This window comes from Heterodontus francisci, chromosome 24 (assembly GCF_036365525.1).
Source record: "Heterodontus francisci isolate sHetFra1 chromosome 24, sHetFra1.hap1, whole genome shotgun sequence".
Lineage (NCBI taxonomy): Eukaryota > Metazoa > Chordata > Chondrichthyes > Heterodontiformes > Heterodontidae > Heterodontus > Heterodontus francisci.
In genome coordinates this window covers 74,312,200-74,333,757 of record NC_090394.1, presented here as the reverse complement: position 1 = coordinate 74,333,757, position 21,558 = coordinate 74,312,200, and the positions used below count along the sequence as shown (strand labels likewise).

Genomic DNA, 21,558 nt, shown 5'->3' with positions numbered 1-21,558 from the left:
AATGGCCTCCTTCTGCGCTGTAAGATTCTATGATTAAGAACATGAGAAACAGGAGCAAGAGTAGACCATATGCCTCAAGCCTGCTCTGCCATTCAATACGATCATGGCTGATCTTCTGCCTCAACCCCACTTTCCTATCTGCTCCCCATATCCTTTGATTCCAAGAGACCAAAGATCTGTCTATCTCAGCCTTGAATATACTTGACAATGGAGCATCCACAACCCCATGGAGTGGAGAATTCCAAAGATTCACAACTCTTGAGTGAAGAAATTTCGCTACTCAGTCCTAAATGATCAACTCCTACTCCTGAGGCTATGCACCTGTGTTCCAGATTGCCAAAACATTACAGAATTTTATCCCAATCAAATGCAGCCCTGTCAAGCATAAACTTTTGCATTATTTGGACTTTAATGAACAGTCTGACAATTTCCTGCCACACATCATTTTTAGTTCTACTTCAATCCAATACATTTTATTAGATTTATAACTACCCAATTCAAATTTGCTTGATTTGGCTGATCTGAAATGGAATCATTAAAAAAAACTCTTGATGTTTTACTACTGTTGCTTAATGAATTACAGCAACACTCTGTATTTATATAGCACCTTTAACATACACAATGTTCCAAGACAATTTACAAAATGCATAAGGATGCTAACAGGCTCAGTCATATTAAAGAGACAAGAAGAGGTGACCGAATGCTCGCTTGATAAAATGGGTTTTGTGGAGGTTTTTGAAGGAGGGAGTTCCGAGAGCAAGGCCAAGCGAATGGAAAACTCTGCTCCCAATGGTGGGGCAAAGGGACGGAGGTATACAGGGGCCCAGAGTTGGAGGACTGAAAGGTGCAGAGGGGAACCAGGACTGGAGACGTTTGCCAAGGTAGAGAGGTGCGCTGCCTTGGGGAGATTTGAAAGCTCGATACACTGTGGGATGGAGAACCAGTGTAGGTCAGTGATGAGTTGGTGGAGGAAGGGACAGGATTCAGGCTGCTGTGGTTTGCATGTTGGGAGTTTGTGGAGAGTGGACATTAGAAGGTCAGTGGGAGACAGCATAATGATTCTGGACGCGACAACAGTGTGGATAATGGTTTCCGCCACAGGGGAACTGTTGTGGGGACAGATGGAAGTCAGCAGATGATGGAAAGGATGTGGAACCTGAAGTGCAGCTGCTGAATAATAGAAAAAAAAAGAATTCAAGCATGTCTTGGAACTTCTTTTTCTCCTCTGTTTAAAAACAGTGTGCCTTTAAAAACTATGGGGCACATTGTGCCACAGCCACACCTGTTTCCTAGGCAACAGCAGGAGAGAGAGGAGGTCACATGTAACTTTTGACTGTGTGTAAAGACTGACTATATCCGGTTTGAACTGGAGACCAGCGAAGCTTGCACTACACTGAAGGAAGGATCCCTCTCTCTTAGCAGAAATATCTACATTTATCTTCACGCCCTGTATTGCCTAAACGGAGAGAAACCCCCCAGAAAAGAACATTTGTATTGTTGGAGGTAGCAAATTCCTCTTTTTACTTCCAAACTCGACTTACAACCCAGTGATTTATTTTTTCCATTAGAAACAACTCTAATATTATCGAAACTGTTTAACTGTTGGTTTTTGAATGTATGTGTATGTGCATGAAGGTTAGAAAATAAGTTATAAGGTCTTTAGACATAGATTTATCTTAGTATTGTTTAAGATTTAGTTCATTAATAAATAGTTAATGTTATTGTTTAAAGACACCCGATTTGGTCGGTTTTATTCTTGGGGGGGGGGGGGGGGCGGGGTTAATAAAGTGTTTAATTTGGCTAACTTCTGGTAGGTGGGAAAACTCTAATAATATGCTATGAGCTGTGCAGTAGTGGGACTGAATTGACAGTGCATTGCTCCCGCCTCAATTAACTTTCAACTAACAAGAGTAGATTGTTTTGTCTCCAACTCTGCCATTGTTCAACTGATCACCTTTAAAATTGTTGAACCTCTACTGCTCACAGATGTGTAGAACTTAAAAATCCTAACCTCTCAGCAAAGAGTCAACTGAGAAGCACGGAACACTGAAGAAAAGTAGGCATTTAAATTCCATGTCAAATATTTAAAATATTAATAGACTTACAGTGTTCTTTATCGAATTTTGAATAAGGTTTTTGTGAATCACTGCCATTTTCCAGCCTCTGCCTGGGCCAGTCACTATGATGGTCAGAAAGAGATCCTGATCCAACACAGTCCACAAGATGCCTGTTTAAACTTCCATTATGCTCGTTCAATGTTTCCTCTGAAAATAAAAAGTACAGTAATAAGGAATCATTAGAAAAAATGGCATCTAGGATTTAAACATCTAATAAATGCAGCAATGTAATACAATAGTTTAACAGTCCATACATAACAATCACATTGGCTTTACAAACAGTATATCACAATAAATTAATTAAAAAACAATGGTTAGAAATAACTTGGGAAAGGTATTTCTTATTCTGGTACAGATAATAGACAATCACCTACTCCAATTAGATTCTACCCATCACAGGTTCATCCAATACAAGATAGACATAGAACTAATACATCATAGTTCTAGCTTTACTTTAAGCTACAAATGAGACCTGCTTTACTATTAATGCACTTTGAAATACAATCTTAAGTTGATTACTAAAGGTCTGCTGTACATGCCCTAGGAAACAAATCCAATTAGGCCCAGCCTATTTTTGTCTATCACATACAGGTAGGCTGGGTATTTTCATCTCAGCTCATAAACTTTACAAATAAAATTTCTTCAATATATTCATGTCGCTATTCTGAAGATATGGATTATCTTCTATAATTGCTTTCAGAAGTTATTTTATTCAGCCATTACTGCTGACATATCCAGAAGTCTGGTCCAGTACGGGTATAAAAATGGTCGTGTACAGTTCTGCTACTGGTTCATTTAATGCAGCTGCAGAAGGGACATTGGCACCCTACAGTGTTTGTACTTTCTTAAAATTCTGCTTGCACCTACCCCATCCCCCCGTAAAGCTTCATACTTCTGCTGGGGATACGCTGCACAGCTTATAGCTTCCAGATCCTACACAACGACGATTCAACATCTGGACTGAGAGAGAGAGAATAGCAGTCTCCTACTGGTACCCTGCTATTTCCAACAGGGGTTTTGGAATTTGCATTAGTCAATCACTGCCAATAACAGCATCTGATGCAAAGATTTAAACAGTAAATTTCCCCGTTGGAACTCTTGCATGATCAGATGGAGCACTAGTCAAAGATCATTTTTCCCAGGAGGGTAAGTTAATCTAAAGGACTGTGCTTTTGTAATAGTTTGTATCTTTAATAGCAAGCATAAGGATTCTGAAGAGATTCATATTAAATGCAAATGTTAAAAAGATTAGCCCTGTGTAACAATTTTAAAACATTTATATTATGAATAGAAGTAAAATAGTGTTTTATTTAAAACAGCATCAAGCTAAGACGAGCTAATATATTAACTGAAGTTTCATCCATTTTTTGCGATTCACTATTAACTACTTCTTTGGCCTCCTTGTCTCGAGAGACAATGGGTAAGCGCCTGGAGGTGGTCAGTGGTTTGTGAAGCAGCGCCTGGAGTGGCTATAAAGGCCAATTCTAGAGTGACAGACTCTTCCACAGGTGCTGCGGATAAAATTGGTTGTCAGGGCTGTTACACAGTTGGCACTCTCCTTGCGCTTTTGTCTTTTTTCCTGCCAACTGCTAAGTCTTTTCGACTCGCCACGCTTTAGCCCCACCTTTATGGTTGCCCGCCAGCTCTGGCGATCGCTGGCAACTGACTCCCACGACTTGTGATCATTGTCACAGGACCTCATGTCGCATTTGCAGACGTCTTTAAAGCGGAGACATGGACGGCCGGTGGGTCTGGTACCAGTGACGAGCTCGCTGTACAATGTGTCCTTGGGGATCCTGCCATCTTCCATGCGGCTTAGTAGGGTGTATATGCTGGGGATGTTGGCCGCCTCGAGGACTTAATGCAAAGCATTAAGGTAGATAAGTCCCCAGGGCCTGATGGGATCTACCCCAGAATACTAAGGGAGGCAAGGGAAGAAATTGCTGGGGCCTTGACAGAAATCTTTGCATCCTCATTGGCTACAGGTGAGGTCCCAGAGGACTGGAGAATAGCCAATGTTGTTCCTTTGTTTAAGAAGGGTAGCAAGGATAATCCAGGAAATTACAGGCCGGTGAGCCTTACATCAGTGGTAGGGAAATTATTAGAGAGGATTCTTCGGGACAGGATATACTCCCATTTGGAAACAAACAAACTTATTAGCGAGAGGCAGCATGGTTTTGTGAAGGGGGGGTCGTGTCTCACTAATTTGATTGAGTTTTTTGAGGAAGTGACGAAGATGATTGATGAAGGAAGGGCAGTGGATGTCATCTATATGGACTTCAGTAAAGCCTTTGACAAGGTCCCTCATGGCAGACTGGTACAAAAGGTGAAGTCACACGGGATCAGAGGTGAGCTGGCAAGATGGATACAGAACTGGCTCGGTCATGGAAGACAGAGGGTAGCAGTGGAAGGGTGCTTTTCTGAATGGAGGGATGTGACTAGTGGTGTTCCACAGGGATCAGTGCTGGGACCTTTGCTCTTTGTAGTATATATAAATGATTTGGAGGAAAATGTAGCTGGTCTGATTAGTAAGTTTGCGGATGACACAAAGGTTGGTGGAGTTGCGGACAGTGATGAGGATTGTCAGAGGATACAGCAGGATATAGATCGGTTGGAGACTTGGACGGAGAAATGGCAGATGGAGTTTAATTCGGACAAATGTGAGGTAATGCATTTTGGAAGGTCTAATGCAGGTGGGAAGTATACAGTAAATGGCAGAACCCTTAGGAGTATTGACAGGCAGAGAGATCTGGGCGTACAGGTCCACAGGTCACTGAAAGTGGCAACGCAGGTGGATAAACTAGGCAAGAAGGCATACGGCATGCTTGCCTTCATCGGTCAGTGCATAGAGTATAAAAATAGGGAAGTCATGCTGCAGCTGTACAGAACTTTAGTTAGGCCACACTTAGAATATTGTGTGGAATTCTGGTCGCCACACTACCAGAAGGACGTGGAGGCTTTGCAGAGGGTACAGAAGAGGTTTACCAGGATGTTACCTGGTCTGGAGGGCATTAGCTATGAGGAGAGGTTGGATAAACTCGGATTGTTTTCACTGGAACGACGGAGGTGGAGGGGCGACATGATAGAGATTTACAAAGTTATAAGCGGCATGGACAGAGTGGATAGTCAGAAGCTTTTTCCCAGGGTGGAAGAGTCAGTTACTAGGGGACATAGGTTTAAGGTGAGAGGGGCAAAGTTTAGAGGGGATGTGCGAGGCAAGTTCTTTACACAGAGGGTGGTGAGTGCCTGGAACTTGTTGCCGGGGAGGTGGTGGAAGCAGGTACCATAGAGACGTTTAAGAGGCATCTTGACAAATACATGAATAGGATGGGAATAGAGGGATACGGACCCCGGAAGTGCAGAAGGTTTTAGTTTAGGCAGGCATCAAGATCAGCGCAGGCTTGGAGGGCCGAATGGCCTGTTCCTGTGCTGAACTGTTCTTTGTTCTGTGTTGGAGATACGGTCCTGCCACCTGATGTCAAGGATTCTCCGGAGGCAGCGAAGATGGAATGAATTGAGACGTCGCTCTTGGCTGACGTACGTTGTCTAGGCCTCGCTGCCGTAGAGCAAGGTACTGAGGACACAGGATTGATACACTTGGACTTTTGTGTTCTGTGTCAGTGCGCCATTTTCCCACACTCTCTTGGCCAGTCTGGACATAGCAGAGGAAGCCTTTCCCATGCGCTTGTTTAATTCTGCATCAAGAGACAGGTTACTGGTGATAGTTGAGCCTAGGTAGTTGAACTCTTGAACCACTTCCAGAGTGTGGTCGCCAATATTGATGGATGGATTAACTACTGGCTATCCCATATTGAGACAATACAGAAGAAAACCAGGTGGAACTCAAGAAGTACAGAATTCTTAATCTTCAATTACTAGCATATAAGTAATGAAACTGCAGGATATTTGGTCAAATTAAGGATGACATTACATTTTTACTAAAAATGCACATTTCACTGATTACAACTCCTCACTTAATCCTACCTTTGACATGGACATGGGAACTGTTAGGCTTGCTGTCCAAATGTGCAAATTTTGCTTTCTGTGGCATTTGATCATCACATGTTTGTTTACATCTATGCATTGTCTTATCTTCAGAACTGACACTTTGAGGCATCTCATTGATCCTTTCCCATTTGCTTGTGGTGTTAGCCGACCTCATGCTCTGGTGTTTCCTGGAATAATGATGCTCTTTTTGGTAATGGAAGTCTTTGTCATTGTGATGTCGTTTCTTCTTTTTCTTCTTCTTTTTCCTGTGTTTTCTTTCATCGATCTCAGAGTTCACCTCCGACATATCCAATGGCTGTTGCCTAGAAAATGCAGATTGCATTCAGCAGTGTCCAGTAAAAATGTAGGTAATACAAATGTACAAACAAAAACTCTCGCACCGCCTACCTAAAGCTTATTTGAGGCAGAAAGGGACATTATTCAAATATCTGTCTCGGTTGCTGTTGCTATTGACGTATGAAAAGGTCAAAGCCCTTCTCAGATCTACAAGAATCACTTGACAGAATGCTATTCAGAACATCACAAATTTCTCAGAATTGATTTCATTTTCCCAAGTACTTCATATTATTTCCACAGGAGAGTCTCTCCAAGAGAAAGGATGACCTGTCAGCTATAAGCACGAATTTCCAGTGATAATCAAATCCAAACAGATGTCTTATTCTAACTGGTACTCACTCAGAGCAATGGGAGTCTCATCCGATCTGGCAAATGAAAATCATATTGGTAGCGTTAGGACTCCTTTGCCCATCTTGGCGTTTACACAAATTGTTTGGTGAAAGCTGAAGCAGCTTCACCCTAAAGCCAACCAACGTCTTGGCAGCTCAATGCTAACACTGGATGCAAAAAGTAGAAAAAGGATCCCATCCTCAATTCCAATCATTTCTCGCACTAACTCCATTCATCTTAACAAACAGGAACAGTGTCATGGTTTTGGCCAAGATGCACGACTTTAGCGTAAGCATTAATGTAAGTCAACTCATTCTCCACCAACTTACAGATGGCTGAAGCAACACTATGTGCTGAAAAGATTCAGCTCAATCGCTTGGTACCCCAAAGAATGTAATCAGCCTGGGAGGACTCTGCCTGCCCCCAGCCTCAATCAAAAAGTGGAGCACCAAATGGGCAAACTAGGGGAAGGTGGAAAAGAGGAAGGAAATAAAGATTAAATTGACTGCAAAATAAACTTGGAACAGTGAAGAAATTTATCAGTACAGGCTTTGAAATATTTGAAGTTTGATATGAGCCAAAGTTCAAAAATATACACCTTTTGACTATTGATACAGGAGCTGGTGAACCCTAAAGTCATTGCTACAACAATCATAAGAACACCATGAATTATACCTATAGTCTCTATTCCTGTGTTTGTCTTTTGATGTCTTTTTCTTCTTCGATTTCTTATGCTTTTTCATTCTCCTCTCCTCAGATGATCGATCCTGCAACAGTTTTTTGCATTTCCTCTCAGCATCATTTTCGCCATTCTCACTGTTACTGCGTTTTCTTTTACGCTCGTATTTGTGTTCCTGTCCATTATGCTCAAATTGATTGCCCCAAGTCCTTCCATTAGAGCCCGAGTTGTGTTTCTCTCTGTAAAACTTATCTTGATAAGGATAAGCCAACAATGAGCCTGCTTTTGAATTACAGTAGTTTTGTCTATCAGCTGGACATTCGTTATCTCTTCTATATTTATCAACTCTCCCACCTTGATAATGGTCTTGCTTGTGGGAACAATGTCTGTAACTACTTGATTTTTCAAGCTCTCTTTCACTTTGAAACGATCTTCTATCTTTGTGTTCCCTTGACCTGTGCCTATAGTTGGAGTCACCTTTATAACTATCCTTTTGCAAAATTTTACTCTTTTCTCCATTTGTCCTTTCCCTACTTCGAGATTTTTCATGCACACTAACCGAGCTCTCTTTCTTCTGAACCCGTTTTTCCTCTGGACCAGCCATATCCCTGCTTGGAGACAGAATCATGTCTTTGTAAGTGCTGTCCTGTTCTGAAAAGCTGTTTTTATTTCGATTAGAACTTTCCTTAACAGGGGATTTCAATACATTTGTTGGTTGCTGCTCTGGTTTCGGCTGTATGTCTTGATTTGGGTCCTTCCCTTCTTGAGATTGATTTTTCTTGACGAGTTGACTACTTTCCTCAACTACCCAATTCTTGTTTTGATTATCTGTTCCCCTGTCAGATTGATGTTTGTTGGTGTAATGATCATCCTTTCCTGATGGACAGTTTTCATCTTGATTAGTCTTTCCCTTATTACAAGAGTGCTCCTGACTAGGTTGACTTTCATTTTCCAAGATACTTTCCTGGTCACTGTCAGATTGAGGTTTATTACTATGATTGTCCATTTCCGGTACCTTATTGCCTAGATCTTGACTAGATTGCTTATTTTCAAAACCATGACCATTGGTCTTGTGGTCAACTATCTGCACTTCCTCTTTGCCCTGAATAGGCCTTAATCTTTCTTCAGTTTGGTTCTCAGTATCAGAATTTTCCAGGATTACTTGTACTTTGTAAACAGGACTCTGGTTGCTTGAACTGCTGTTAACAAGATGGCATTCATCGATATTTCTCTGAAGATCGTTGTTGATTTTAAAGGGATTAACTGTGGATGACCCATCTGTGGCTTCTTTTAGTGGAGAGATCAACAAGCTTCCTTGTTTTTCAGCCATATATGCATGGACAGTGTCTGCATCACCACCACCACCGCTGTGATTTATTGCAGAACTGGTCTTTGAAGACATAAGCAAGTGGTTTTCATTTCCCCTGTAAGAGAAACAAGTTTTATTAATTGCTTAAAAAGCTTCTCAAACATATCAACATAAAAAAATGTTAAAAAAGGTGTGTAAGGATATCAATGCTCACACTGTTAGATCATAGACCCACATATACTACCCTCCCCTCAATTAATGTTTCAGTGAAATCTGCTTCTATTGATTATGTGGATTACAGTGATAAAATCCTGCTTGCAAAAGTCTATTTACATTAGACCTACTCTTTCCCCAGTGGTCATACTGACTGGTTTGAGCTGACAATTTCACTAAAGGAGCTGAGAATGTCAACATGACCTATAGGGGAGCTGTCAAACCATAAACCAGCACTTTTTAGCTGCTGTTTAAGTAATTTAAATAGCAAACAGCTGAGCAAGGCACAGCAGCCATTCGCATTTAATTGCAGGTTACCTTTGGAGCTTTGATGCATCAAAAGCATCCAGGAGGTTGCAAAATTTGCTGATGGCACAAAGATAGATAGGAAAGTAAGTTGTGAAGAGGACATAAGGAGGCTACAAAGGGATTCTTTTGGGCCTCCTTATCTCGAGAGACAATGGATACGCGCCTGGAGGTGGTCAGTGGTTTGTGAAGCAGCGCCTGGAGTGGCTATAAAGGCCAATTCTGGAGTGACAGGCTCTTCCACAGGTGCTGCAGAGAAATTTGTTTGTTGGGGCTGTTGCACAGTTGGCTCTCCCCTTGCGCCTCTGTCTTTTTTCCTGCCAACTACTAAGTCTCTTCGACTCGCCACAATTTAGCCCTGTCTTTATGGCTGCCCGCCAGCTCTGGCGAATGCTGGCAACTGACTCCCACGACTTGTGATCAATGTCACACGATTTCATGTCGCGTTTGCAGACGTCTTTATAACGGAGACATGGACGGCCGGTGGGTCTGATACCAGTGGCGAGCTCACTGTACAATGTGTCTTTGGGGATCCTGCCATCTTCCATGCGGCTCACATGGCCAAGCCATCTCAAGCGCCGCTGACTCAGTAGTGTGTATAAGCTGGGGATGTTGGCCGCTTCAAGGACTTCTGTGTTGGAGATATAGTCCTGCCACCTGATGCCAAGTATTCTCCGAAGGCAGCGAAGATGGAATGAATTGAGACGTCGCTCTTGGCTGGCATACGTTGTCCAGGCCTCGCTGCCGTAGAGCAAGGTACTGAGGACACAGGCCTGATACACTCGGACTTTTGTGTTCCGTGTCAGTGCGCCATTTTCCCACACTCTCTTGGCCAGTCTGGACATAGCAGTGGAAGCCTTACCCATGCGCTTGTTGATTTCTGCATCTAGAGACAGGTTACTGGTGATAGTTGAGCCTAGGTAGGTGAACTCTTGAACCACTTCCAGAGCGTGGTCGCCAATATTGATGGATGGAGCATTTCTGACATCCTGCCCCATGATGTTCGTTTTCTTGAGGCTGATGGTTAGGCCAAATTCATTGCAGGCAGACGCAAACCTGTCGATGAGACTCTGCAGGCATTCTTCAGTGTGAGATGTTAAAGCAGCATCGTCAGCAAAGAGGAGTTCTCTGATGAGGACTTTCCGTACTTTGGACTTCGCTCTTAGACGGGCAAGGTTGAACAACCTGCCCCCTGATCTTGTGTGGAGGAAAATTCCTTCTTCAGAGGATTTGAACGCATGTGAAAGCAGCAGGGAGAAGAAAATCCCAAAAAGTGTGGGTGCGAGAACACAGCCCTGTTTCACACCACTCAGGATAGGAAAGGGCTCTGATGAGGAGCCACCATGTTGAATTGTGCCTTTCATATTGTCATGGAATGAGGTGATGATACTTAGTAGCTTTGGTGGACATCCGATCTTTTCTAGTAGTCTGAAGAGACCACGTCTGCTGACGAGGTCAAAGGCTTTGGTGAGATCAATGAAAGCAATGTAGAGGGGCATCTGTTGTTCACGGCATTTCTCCTGTATCTGACGAAGGGAGAACAGCATGTCAATAGTCGATCTCTCTGCACGAAAGCCACACTGTGCCTCAGGGTAGACGCGCTCGGCCAGCTTCTGAAGCCTGTTCAGAGCGACTCGAGCAAAGACTTTCCCCACTATGCTGAGCAGGGAGATTCCACGGTAGTTGTTGCAGTCACCGCGGTCACCTTTGTTTTTATAGAGGGTGATGATATTGGCATCGCGCATGTCCTGGGGTACTGCTCCCTCGTCCCAGCACAGGCATAGCAGTTCATGTAGTGCTGAGAGTATAGCAGGCTTGGCACTCTTGATTATTTCAGGGGTAATGCTGTCCTTCCCAGGGGCTTTTCCGCTGGCTAGGGAATCAATGGCATCACTGAGTTCCGATTTGGTTGGCTGTATGTCCAGCTCATCCATGACTGGTAGAGGCTGGGCTGCATTGAGGGCAGTCTCAGTGACAGCATTCTCCCTGGAGTACAGTTCTAGGTAGTGCTCAACCCAGCGGTCCATCTGTTTGCGTTGGTCAGTGATTATGTCCCCCGATTTAGATTTGAGGGGGGTGATCTTCTTGATGGTTGGCCCAAGAGCTCTCTTCATGCCATCATACATTCCTCTGATGTTTCCGGTGTCTGAGGCCAGCTGAATATGACTGCATAGGTGTTGCCAGTAGTCGTTTGCGCAACGCCTAGCTGTTCTTTGTGCAGTACTTCTGGCTGCTTTAAGTGCTGCGGATGTTAAATCGCTGGGGGCTTTCTTGTAGTTCAAAAGTGCAATGCGCTTAGCGGCTATGACAGGTTCCAGCTCTTCATTATGAGATTGAAACCAGTCTGCATTTCTCTTCGCACTTTTGCCGTAGGTGGTCAAAGCTGACTCATAGATGGCGTCTCTGATGTGGGCCCACTTGGTCTCAGCATCCCCTGTGGGAGTGTTTTGAAGGGCTGTTACAAGTGAATTTAGAAATTTTTGTAACAGCTGTGGGTGAGAAATTCTGCTCGTGTTGATGCGCGGGTGGCCCTTCTGCTTGGAATGATGCAACTTCTTTGGTCTGAGTCTAACCTTGCTGCACACCAGGGAGTGGTCGGTGTCGCAGTCCGCACTGTGGAAGCTGCGTGTGATTTGAACACTGTTTAAGGCGGCTCGCCTTGTGACAATGAGGTCTAGCTGGTGCCAACGACGTGATCTTGGGTGCCTCCATGAAACCTGGTGACAGGGTTTAGTGTGAAAGAACGAGTTGGTGATGCAGAGGTTATGATAGGTACACAACTCAAGCAGTCTCTGCCCGTTCTCATTCATCCTTCCAACGCCATAGCGCCCAAGGCAGGAGGGCCATGAGTCATGGTCGGCCCCAACCCTGGCATTAAAGTCCCCCAGCAGGAATAGGTGTTCGGTGTTGGGGATGCTGCTAATGATGTTATGGAGTTGTTCATAGAACTGGTCTTTAGCTTCAGGTGCGGAACAGAGTGTTGGAGCATAGATGCTGAGTAGGTGTACTGGACCAGAGGTGGTGAGCAGTCGGATGGACAGTATGCGTTCCGAGCCATTTGAGGGAGGCTCTATCATGCTGAGCAAGGAGTTTCTGATGGCGAAGCCCACTCCATGCTGTCTTGGTTCTTCAGGATCCCTGCCCTGCCAGAAGAAGGTGTAGTCTTGCTCTGCTAGAGAGCCACTCGCGGGGAGGCGAGTCTCCTGAAGTGCTGCAATGTCCACATTGAGTCTACTGAGCTCGTTGTTAATGATGGCGGTCTTCCGAGAATCGTTGATTTGTGTAAGGTCTTCCGACAGGCCAGGACACATAGTTCTGACGTTCCAGCTTGCAAAGCGAAGGGCTGGTACCTTCTTTCCTTTTTTCATGTTGTTTGGTGCGGTGTGTCAGTCCACCTTTCGGGCAATGACCCTGAGCTCCAAGCACCCATTGAAGCAGGCAGACTGTGGCGGGACAGAACCTTATTGACCGGGGGCTGCCCGGTTTGAGGCGGGCGGTAGCTGTCCAGTGAGGTGCAATGACCTCTCCCACCGACAAAGGCAACCCGTGGCGCCCAGTTTCTACGCCAATTTATCTGGACTTATAACCCGTAACTGCTGCCTTCCGTGTTGTTTCAGTCGCTGTGAGGCAACTATGGAGTGACCTCTCCATGGCGCATGCCTGGGCAAATTTATGGAGGTTGAGAGTTGCCCAGTCGTCAAAACCCCCCTCTCGGCCTTTCTGGTGGGGTCCAAAGGAGTGCAGGACACGACGTTTGGCACCAGTATGGCTGCAGGAACTGCCGGAAACATGCCAAAGGTGACACATGACCGCCTACGGGGTTCCGCTCCGGATTTTCTGTTAGGGTTTACTCCCTTAGCCTTGGTCTCTCCCGAGACGCCCACAAGGCAGTGGGGTTGTTGGGGCCCCTACACAGGTATAGGATGGTGCCGGTGGGAGGAGGGGATGCAAGGGGGAGGGGTAGAGGGAGGGGGTGGGGGGGGGTGCAGGGGAAGGGGGTGCGGGGTGAAGATGGTGCGAGGGGGGGGTGGGCTGGGACGGGGTTGTGAGGGGGTGAGCTGAGAGGGTGGAGCAGGGAAGGGGACGGGGGTGGGGGGGGTGGAAGGGGGGTAAAGGGGGGGGGAGGGGGGGTGGAATCTGGTGCAGGTAATAAGCCATTTCCTCAGTGCCCACCATCGACGTCCGGAAAGCTCATCCACGTCCTTCGGGAGGTGAAGCATCATTTGGCAGACTTAGAGGTGATTACATTTGCTAAGGGTTTTTTTTTTTTTGCAGTGGTTTAAATAAAGGCATGCAGCATTGCCGACAGTGCGCTGCAGATGCTCTCCGAGCCATCTCCCGCGGGCGCTTCGAAGTTGCGGCCGGGGGGGCCGTTCGTGGATGTTTTGGGTGTTCGGGGCACCTTTACACAGGACTTCTCTCGGGTCCCGCAGCTCCTTCTTCACCTCAATGGACTTACCGCATGCCGTGGCTGCAGACACTCTGGACTGTGAAGACAGCAGGATCGGAGATTAAAGTATCGGCAGCTGTTCTCGTCAGTTTCATCCGGATCAATTTCATTGAGAAAACAAAGAGCAGGTGTGGCTGGGATTATAGATAGGTTAAGTGAGTAGGCAAAGGTCTGGCAAATGGAGTATAATGTGGGAAAATGCGAAATTGTCCATTTTGGCAGGAAGAATAAAAAAGCATATTATCTAAATGGTGAGAGATTGCAGAACTCTGAGATGCAGAGGAATCTGGATGTCCTAGTGCATGAATCGCAAAAGGTTAGTATGCAAATACAGCAAGTAATTAGGATAGCTAATAAAATGTTATTGTTTATTGTGAGGGGAATTGAATACAAAAGTAGGGAGGTTACGCTTTAGCTATACAGGGCATTGGTGAGACCACATCTGGAGTACTGTGTACTGTATTGGTCCCCTTATTTAAGGAAGGATGTAAATGCGTTGGAAGCAGTTCAGAGAAGGTTTACTAGACTAATACCTGAAAGGTTGTCTTATGAGGAAAGGTTGGACAGGCAAGGCTTGTATCCACTACAGTTTACAAGAGTAAGAGGCGACTTGATTGAAACGTATAAGAGCCTGAGGGGTCTTGACAGGGTGGATGTGGAAAGGATTTTCCTCTTGTGGGAGAATCTAGAACTAGGGGTCACTGTTTAAAAATAAGGGGCCACCCATTTAAGACAGAGATGAGGAGAAATTTTTCTCAGAGGGTTGAGTGTCTTTGGAGCTCTCTTCCTCAAAAGGCAGTGGAAGCAGAGTCTTTGAATATTTTTAAGGCAGAGATAGATTCTTGATGAGCAAGAGGGTGAAAGGTTATTGGGGGTAGGCGTGAATGTAGAGTTGAGGTTACAATCAGACCAGCCATGATCTTGTTGAATGACGGAGCAGGTTCGAGGAGCCGAGTGGCCTACTCTTAATTCGTATGTTTGTATGTATGTAGGAGACAAGTTTATGATTTCCCGATTTATACTAGACATCAATTTTTTCACTTCTAAAAGTCTGAAAATTCTTTTAGCACAGCAAAGGAAAGGACAGCTTGAGCCAAGGTTTTGACAAGGTTGCTGATCACCTGTTTAAGCTACTCAGGTGTCAGCCTGGCTTAATTGGGTAGCATTCTCACCTCGAAGTTAGAAAATTGCACTTCAACCCCAATCCCAGGAATTCAACAGAGAATCTAGGGAATGTGGTGCAGCACTTTCAAAAGTACAGTCTTTTGGATGAGTTATTAAACTGAGAGCCTCTGTTGAGAGTGCGTATTGATCCCACAGCTCTATGCGAAGAGGAACAGCATTTCACCCTCAACCAACTGCAGCAGGTTCTGCTAATCCAGAATGTATTTTACACAAAAATGAACCTTTTATCATTTGAAATGCAGATCAAAAATGACAATGCTGTAGTGCCAGTGTGTCTAAAGCTAATTTTTTTACCAGATTGGATTATAAATCCACTTTTCAATGTGACTCAAGTTGTTCCTGAATACTGAATTCAGGGCCACTAATCTTACCTGGCTTCTTCTGAACCTTTTTCTTGCTTTATACTGCCTGTAGAGTTCTGCGTTACATTTTCAGTGTTTGAATTCAGAGGTACAGTACTAGCCTTGGGTGACAAATATTTGAAACAATTACTAATTGATTATAACAGCACAGAATCAATAAATATACCAGAATAGGATTCTGCTTTTCATTTTCATGGCAGCACTTTACACAAGATATTAGTAGCGCATAATGACAAGAAAAAGAATGCACACAGTAGACTGTTAGAATCAGGAGTGATAGCCCAACACCCAAATACATTCACACTTGAGCTGCTCCAGATTAGAGTATCTTGGCATAGATGGAAACCAAGCAGGGAAGGATCACTTCACATCACTCACAGATCGAGCCAAAGCTACAAGTTTACCATAAGTGAAGGACATGGTGGCTCACTTATGAAGTTGGAAAGATTATGACATCCCAGTTATTCAGAGTATTCTATGCACAGCACAAGTTACTTATAATTAACTCGAACACCTGTGTCATTGCTCGCACATAGCCCAGAACTCAGCATGCAGTTTCCGATGTTTACTGCAATCCGACTGCAGCCTAAATGAGACTGTGGTCCACCAGTCATTGTGATCAGTGTTTAAAAGAATGAGACACAATCTCATTGGAACACACAAAATTCTTGAGGGGCTTGACAGAATAGATGCTGGTAGGATGTTTTCCTTGGCTGGGGAAGTGTAGAACTAGAGGTCACAGTCTCAGAACAAGTGATCAGCCATTTAAGACTGAGATGAGGCTTGTGAATCTTTTGAATTCTTTACCCCGAACGCTGTGGATGTTCAGTTATTCAGTATATTTAATGAGTTTGATAGATTTTTGGATACTAAGGGAATCAAGGGATATGGGATCAGGGTGGGAAAGTGGAGCTGAGGTAGAAGATTAGTCATGATCTTAACAAATGGTGGAGCAGGCTCAAAGGGCAGAATGGCCTATTCATGCTTCTATTTCTTATGTTATGTTCTTATTCAGCAAATTACTGATGGAAGACATTATACTTGACATGAGGTAAAATTGTTACATGCTAAATATATAGAAATTACTACACAGAAACTGGCATTCACCCTGCACGCAAGCAAATAATCCTAATTACATTCACCCATCTTATTCCTATATCCCTTTTTTTTCCATCCGCTCAAAATTTGACTTCAGACATAGTCGTTGCCACAATGTCAACCCCCGGAAGTTATTTCCACAGCTGTGTAAAGACGTTTCTCTTGCTCTCGGTTCTAAATCACTTGCATTTAATCTTGTATATTAGTTTATATAACTAAACTAAAATATACACGTGAAGAAAAACACATTTCTTCTCCTCATTCAATGCCCCCCCCCCCTCAACCTCCATTACAACCTTTCTTTATTTGAAAAAAAGCTTGACCTTTTCCTTTTAAAAAAAGTTCAGTTTTTTTAAATTAAAGAAGCATGGCCTTTCTTTTACTCTTGACCTCTTCTGTCCATTTTCAAGATGATGGAATAAACTCATCTATGGTGCTCAAAGGGTTAAAAAAAATCAGTCACAGCACAAATGCTAGTCAATTTATCAGTCAGAGAGCGAATGACTGAACAGTAAGTCAAAATGTAATGCTCAACTTTAAATAAAATTAATAGGAGCACACAAAACATTGCAAAATGGTTAAGAGTATATGTTTACAAAAACCAGAATATGCAGATAAATGTTTGTGAAGTAGCATTTTCTGGTAAAGTTCTCTTCCCATTCGTCAATCCTTTAGAACCTTAGCTTTGCCTCTTAACGTTCAGCATCCCTTCATTTCATCATTAGATATGGAGCTACACAGAAAAACCCAGCAACCTGATGAAATTTCACACATAAATATGAAAAGTCATGCAAGTTACAAAACAAACTATTACCCACCACGCATAAAAATACATCAAAAGTGATGATAAAAATTGAAGATCAAAATGTATGTTGAAGGGTGTAACATTCTCTGGGTTGGGAGAACTGTAAATCAAATTTGCTGTGCTTTTGGCTTATTTCTCTGAATCCCTCGTGTTTTCCAGCCTTGTAACATACTTCTAGCCACAGCTTAAATCTTTAGCATTTAAAACCTCAGCTCTGGTGCATTTTACACCACAGTGTTCTCTGGTTACGAAAGCTACATTGTTCAGCAAACAGGTATTCCCTGTGCCTGCTGCCATCTACTGGCCAAAACTGGAGTGAACAAAACTCACAATAGTTTCATCCCATTAAATGTCCCTCCCCTTATGCTTGTTAGATTTAAGATGGTTATATGCAAATACGAGCACTGCAATCATGGAACATAATCCTTCTTGAATGGTAAACTATTGAGTAGGATCGAATAAAGTGTACCATCATTTATTAGATCCTGTCATCCAAAAGGATTTTTACTTTGCGTTGTTAAAACTAAAACTGCAAACTCGACAGTTCAGGAAAGGGGAGGTGACCATCATCCAGTTACTGAATGTGCAATCAGTGGCATTACCATGAAACTGCTCAGTCAGTAAGCAGGGATGGAAAACACTCCTGTTTCAAAGGGTAATAGCAATCAGACATGAATACTTACTTTATCTGCATGTGACCCCTTTGTAGTAGATAAACCATTCGCAGAACAATTCACAGACTGCACCTGAAGAATAGTGGATTCACAGGTCTGGTGGTTCTTGCCACGATCGGCCACTTCCCTAAGTGCATCAGTTTTTGCTGCAACTCTGTCAGGCAGATTCTCAGAGTGGGAACTGTCACTGGTGGCTACAGATGCAGAGTTTACTTTGAGATGTGTACTGGGTCTAGTTCCATTAATCGTTCCGTTCACATTCACAGTCTTCACATAACCATTTTCCTTAATCAAACCCTTAGGTTCTTCATCTGAGTCCTCTGAAGATTCCTCATTATAAGGAACCAAAGAACTGGAAGATCCTTTGGACTGACCATTGACCATTAAATGTGAAGAGGCAGTGTTGGACGCTACTGGCTTAGCAGCTGTGACGGCAGTAGCAGTTGGAGCGGAGGGTGGGGATCCTGTGGCTGAGGTTCCTGAGGTAGATGGAGACACATTAGTATGGGAAACACTGGATGGAGCTTTGTACAAGTTTTCCAATGGACTACAGTGGAGGTTGGTCTGGGTCTGAGTTTGAGTTTGTCTTGTCCCTTGCTTGGAAGGCTGTATACTGAAGGAGAGTTTTTGCCGTTTGGAAGGTTCAGGTATCACACTTGGTCTGGGCAATGATCGACTCTGAGAGGGTCCAGGGGGAGTTGAAATGGTCCTGATTCCACTTGTGCTGGGTGCTGTGCTGCTGGGAACTTCTTTCAGGGAGCAGTTTCCATTTGTTAAGTGATTTGAGTTCTGTGAGGCAGGAAAATAAATAAAAGATGTTTAGAATATTATAAAAGTAAGTTAATGTCAATAGAGTTACTTGGAAATTCAGTATTAACAACTTTTACTCCAAGCATAATTTAAAGTGGCATAGACTCCCAAGATCAATAGGTTCAACGTCTTTTATCGTCCAATCTCTGTGTACAACAAAACCAACATGGAAATTAGACAACAATTTCCAGATTCAGGTCATTTAAAATTAAACTTCTGATTTGACAACATATACAGATTATCATTTCACCAAACTGGATGATTTTTAGCATCTACAATATTCACTATTTGGTTACATTTAAACAGAAGAACTAGCTTTGGGCTATTTTAATTAATCTAATATCCTGCGCAGTGCAGCGTCAACAGAGGCTGGAGAGGCGATCTTTATTTGTCACTTCCCAGAACCAGGACTAATCTGTGCCTGCCTGAATCTAGATAGGCAGAAAGTCTTTCAGTTCAAAAGCCACAAACAAAAGCTAACCTTGTCATAACAATTTAGAAAGCCTGGCAGAAGCTGAGGCCATTTAGCCAATCAAGCCCCCTCCATCCAGAGTCCACATACAATCCTCTTAACTCAGTCACTTAACATAAACGATCTGATCATTCAAATTCTTAACATTAAGTTTCCCACTTTGTTGTTATTTACGTTGCTTAAATCAGATTGAATAATTCCTTTTTTAAAGCTTAGTTTCAAGGGTCTTAATTGCTCCTCAATTAACTCCCTTCTGCAGATCTATTGCAGATGCTCACTCAAATACTCACTACAAACAGTTTCTTCCAAATATCTAATGTTCATCTGGACTTGTGAATTTTGCAATTATGTCCTCTAGTTCTATACTCAATGCCCAAGTTAAAAATCTTGCTTACTTCACCTTGCTCTGTACTTCACCCCTCAAAAGCAGCAAAAAAGTTTAGACACTTGGATCATTCTTCAAAAGTTAACCCCACCCCAAGGCCTGGGATCATCACTATTCCCTGAACCCTCTCCTATGCATCAATATGCTTTTCAGTTACACTGAGTAAAACTGACATAATTGATTTTTACAATGTCACTATAACTCTGACTTGCTTTCCCAATGCATCGCAGTAGTATCTGATTTTACTAGCTTATAACTGCTGCTCACTAACCTAATGCTTTCAACATATGAAGAGTGAAAACACACAAATTCTTTTCAGTTTCTATTAATCCCACTAATAGAAATAAATGGATATTTTCAAGAAGCACAATGTGGAGACAAGGTGTTGATAGCGCAGCAAGCTAGTGCAAATTCAAATTTAGGTGTGCACAGATAAGGATAGAGATTTGAGATCTGTGGTTTATTTGAGAAACATATCCAATAGTTTGGAATACAGAGGGATATTTGTATTTTTATTCTGCCCATTAGCTTATCTTTAAGGCGCCATTGCTACATTTCTTTCCTGGAAAGGGAATTTGGAAGCTAATGAGACAACATGTAGTGAAGTACCAAGTGACACTGACGATGGAGAGAAAAAGAGGGCAAAAGTGAGGCGGGGGAGAAAAAGAGGCCAGATGAACACTATTGTAGCTTGAAAGAACATAGACTTACAGCACAGAAGGAAGGCATTTGGCCCATCGTGCCTGCTGTTTGAAAAGAACAATCCAAATAGGCCCACTTCCCTGCACTTTCCCTATAGCCTTTCAATTTTCTCCCCTTCTAGTATCTATTCAATACCCTTTTGAAAGCTACTACTGAATCCACTTTCACCATCCTTTTAGACCGTGCATTCCAGATCACAACAACTTGCCACATAAACAGATTTCTCCTCAACTCCCCCATTTCTGTTACCAATTACCTTAAAAAGTAAAACAAAACAAGTCAACAAGAATCAAAGAAATCTTAAATATATATTCTGATAAGGAATGCAGAAGTAAAGGTTTATATAGGAATCTGCCTTCCATGCAAGGGGGCACATTATAAATAGACTTTCCAGTTTCCGGTGAGCTGCATCGAAGCAAAGGAGGAGAAAAGGTAATCTGGCTCAACGGGAGCTCATTCTTCCAGTACCTTAGCTCTCCCATTCTAGTAAACTACCAATCTGATTTACAAGAAGTAGTGAGGAGGACTATTATTTTTACCAGTACAGTGAATTCAAGCTGAAATAAAAATGCCCAATTCAAGCATTACCTTGATTCAGGAATAGCATTTTCCAAGTATCTAGTTCCATATTTGGAAATCCGCAAACATCAATGTTTTATGTAAAAAAATGTTATTGGGATTCAAGACAGGAGCACTCTGAGGTTATTTATGACACAGTTTATTTAATCACATTGAGTTCTGTCAGTTCACCTCAGAAACAAATGGTTAACTGATTGACCCAAGTCGACTGTTTCTTTATATTGTTCCTACCTTGGTCATGTGTGGAGGGAGCTGTGGTCCAATAAAACCAGGCAGAGTTTGGTTGGTAGTCAATCGTTGATTGACAGGTGGCCTTGGAGATGACTGGTCCGGATGATTAGAATGTTCTGAGCTATTTTTTGTGTCATGGGATCTGAAAAATGACAAATCTTTGCTTTAGTACAAGGTAAAGTTTTAAGAAAAGTGAAATTTCAATTTTAAAGAAATATTTTGTTTATGTACCTAATGTAAAAGAGCACATAGGCTTGCTGGTTTAGCACTGATCTGATGTCACTCGAAGATACAATAGAATCATTCATCTGGTACCACTGTCCATTACTGGCCTGGAATAAATTTATTTGCACTTTTAACTTCAAATATAGATGCTAATGCATGAAGGCTTGTGAAAGCTGATAAGTTTCCATTACAAAATTATATTCTGAAGAAATATGAGCAAACTACTGCATTAATCCAAAATCTACAAGCTGTATATAGGACATTCTATGCAAATATTTTGAG

At 42.9% G+C, this 21,558-nt stretch overlaps 1 protein-coding gene across 2 annotated transcripts in view; it reads right to left on the bottom strand.

Moving 5' to 3' along the window:
• usp42 (ubiquitin specific peptidase 42) overlaps positions 1-21,558 on the bottom strand; it is a 96,460-nt gene that overhangs the window by 15,477 nt on the left and 59,425 nt on the right. For both annotated transcript variants that reach the window (XR_010977420.1, XM_068056596.1), the window contains exons 11-17: positions 21,283-21,383; positions 21,052-21,193; positions 17,882-18,661; positions 15,305-15,396; positions 7,467-8,894; positions 6,102-6,427; positions 2,106-2,264 (exon numbers count right to left, since the gene is read on the bottom strand). Coding sequence is in view for 1 of the 2 variants with exons in the window: in XM_068056596.1 (XP_067912697.1) it covers positions 2,106-2,264; positions 6,102-6,427; positions 7,467-8,894; positions 15,305-15,396; positions 17,882-18,661; positions 21,052-21,193; positions 21,283-21,383 (3,028 nt within the window). In the remaining variant the exon portion in view is untranslated. The remainder of the gene's footprint in view (positions 1-2,105; positions 2,265-6,101; positions 6,428-7,466; positions 8,895-15,304; positions 15,397-17,881; positions 18,662-21,051; positions 21,194-21,282; positions 21,384-21,558) is intronic.